We start from the raw sequence: 1,132 nt of genomic DNA, 5'->3' as shown, positions 1-1,132 counted from the left end.
GTATAAATTCATTGAATCATAAAAAAATCTTAACTGCTGTAGGCATTGCGATATTACCATAAATTAAGTAAATGGTGAAAAGACATAGGATATTGTGTGTCATCGATTACAATTAAGGGACGATTGGCTTTGCAGGTAGATTCACGGTGGGACAAAATATCGCGCGGACGTGGACGACGAAACCCCCGGGAGCGTACGACGACCAGGCAAACTGGCGCCAGAGGATCTCCGAGTGGTTCAGCGAGGTGCAGAAGTACAGAACCGGATATAGCGAAGCCACCGGCCACTATACACAGGTTTGATGGTCTTTCAAGTATCCAGAAACGGCTCTACGCCCTCGGGAACCATACGTGAATTCTGCAGAATTTCTGTCCAGTTTTTACAATCATAGAAGCGGTTTTATAAAATAAACTCGAATCGAGTAAAAGAATATGAAGAAAAATGTGCATAGGAAATGCACAAAAAATTAATTATGCAGTTTTGTTAATTTATACATAAAAAGAATTTTACAAGATTTGTTAGGAAGATTGCAAATATAAAGTGCTATCTTTTTAACTCCAATATTTAGTTTAGCTAAAGCTACAACTTTTATTTAAAACATTTTTACTAGGATTAATATTTAAGGAGTAATTGACAAAAAACTAGAAAATAATTTATTGCATATTACTTGTTAAATATTAATGTTAGAAAAAAATGTTTCATACGAAAGTTGTAGCTTTTGATGATATTTACAACTTTTGTTTGAAACTCTGACAAGTAAACAGTTGTTTGCAATAAATAATTTTATTTATTATTCGAATTGTAGCTCGTCTGGGGCGACACGTATTTGGTAGGCTGCGGCTACTCCTTCTATTACGACCCAGCCCGAGGCTATACTAAGAACTACGTATGCAACTATGGGCCCAGGTAAGAATCAGATTTCTATTTCACACCTAAACCCTTATAAATTCGATTCCCTTTGCCATCTCAACAGAAAATCAGTGGAAATATTTTCCTATGCCCTTTCACAACTGGTCACAATGAATAATCTAGTAAACTCAATTTTGCAGTCTTAATAAAAGAAATGTAGAAATTGACATTGTAAATCTATTTTGTTTAAAATAAATTAAGAATGTAAAAAGAACTGTCTTGA

At 34.6% G+C, this 1,132-nt stretch overlaps 1 protein-coding gene across 1 annotated transcript in view; it reads left to right on the top strand.

Moving 5' to 3' along the window:
- LOC108632730 (venom allergen 3) overlaps nt 1-1,132 on the top strand; it is a 4,729-nt gene that overhangs the window by 2,842 nt on the left and 755 nt on the right. Inside the window, exons 3-4 of the mRNA XM_018037474.2 lie at nt 136-296; nt 806-906. Of these exons, the coding sequence (XP_017892963.2) occupies nt 136-296; nt 806-906 (262 nt within the window). The remainder of the gene's footprint in view (nt 1-135; nt 297-805; nt 907-1,132) is intronic.

This window comes from Ceratina calcarata, unplaced genomic scaffold, assembly GCF_001652005.2.
Source record: "Ceratina calcarata isolate Rehan_Ccalc_2016 unplaced genomic scaffold, ASM165200v1 scaffold170.2, whole genome shotgun sequence".
Lineage (NCBI taxonomy): Eukaryota > Metazoa > Arthropoda > Insecta > Hymenoptera > Apidae > Ceratina > Ceratina calcarata.
This window is presented reverse-complemented; position numbering and strand designations above follow the sequence as displayed.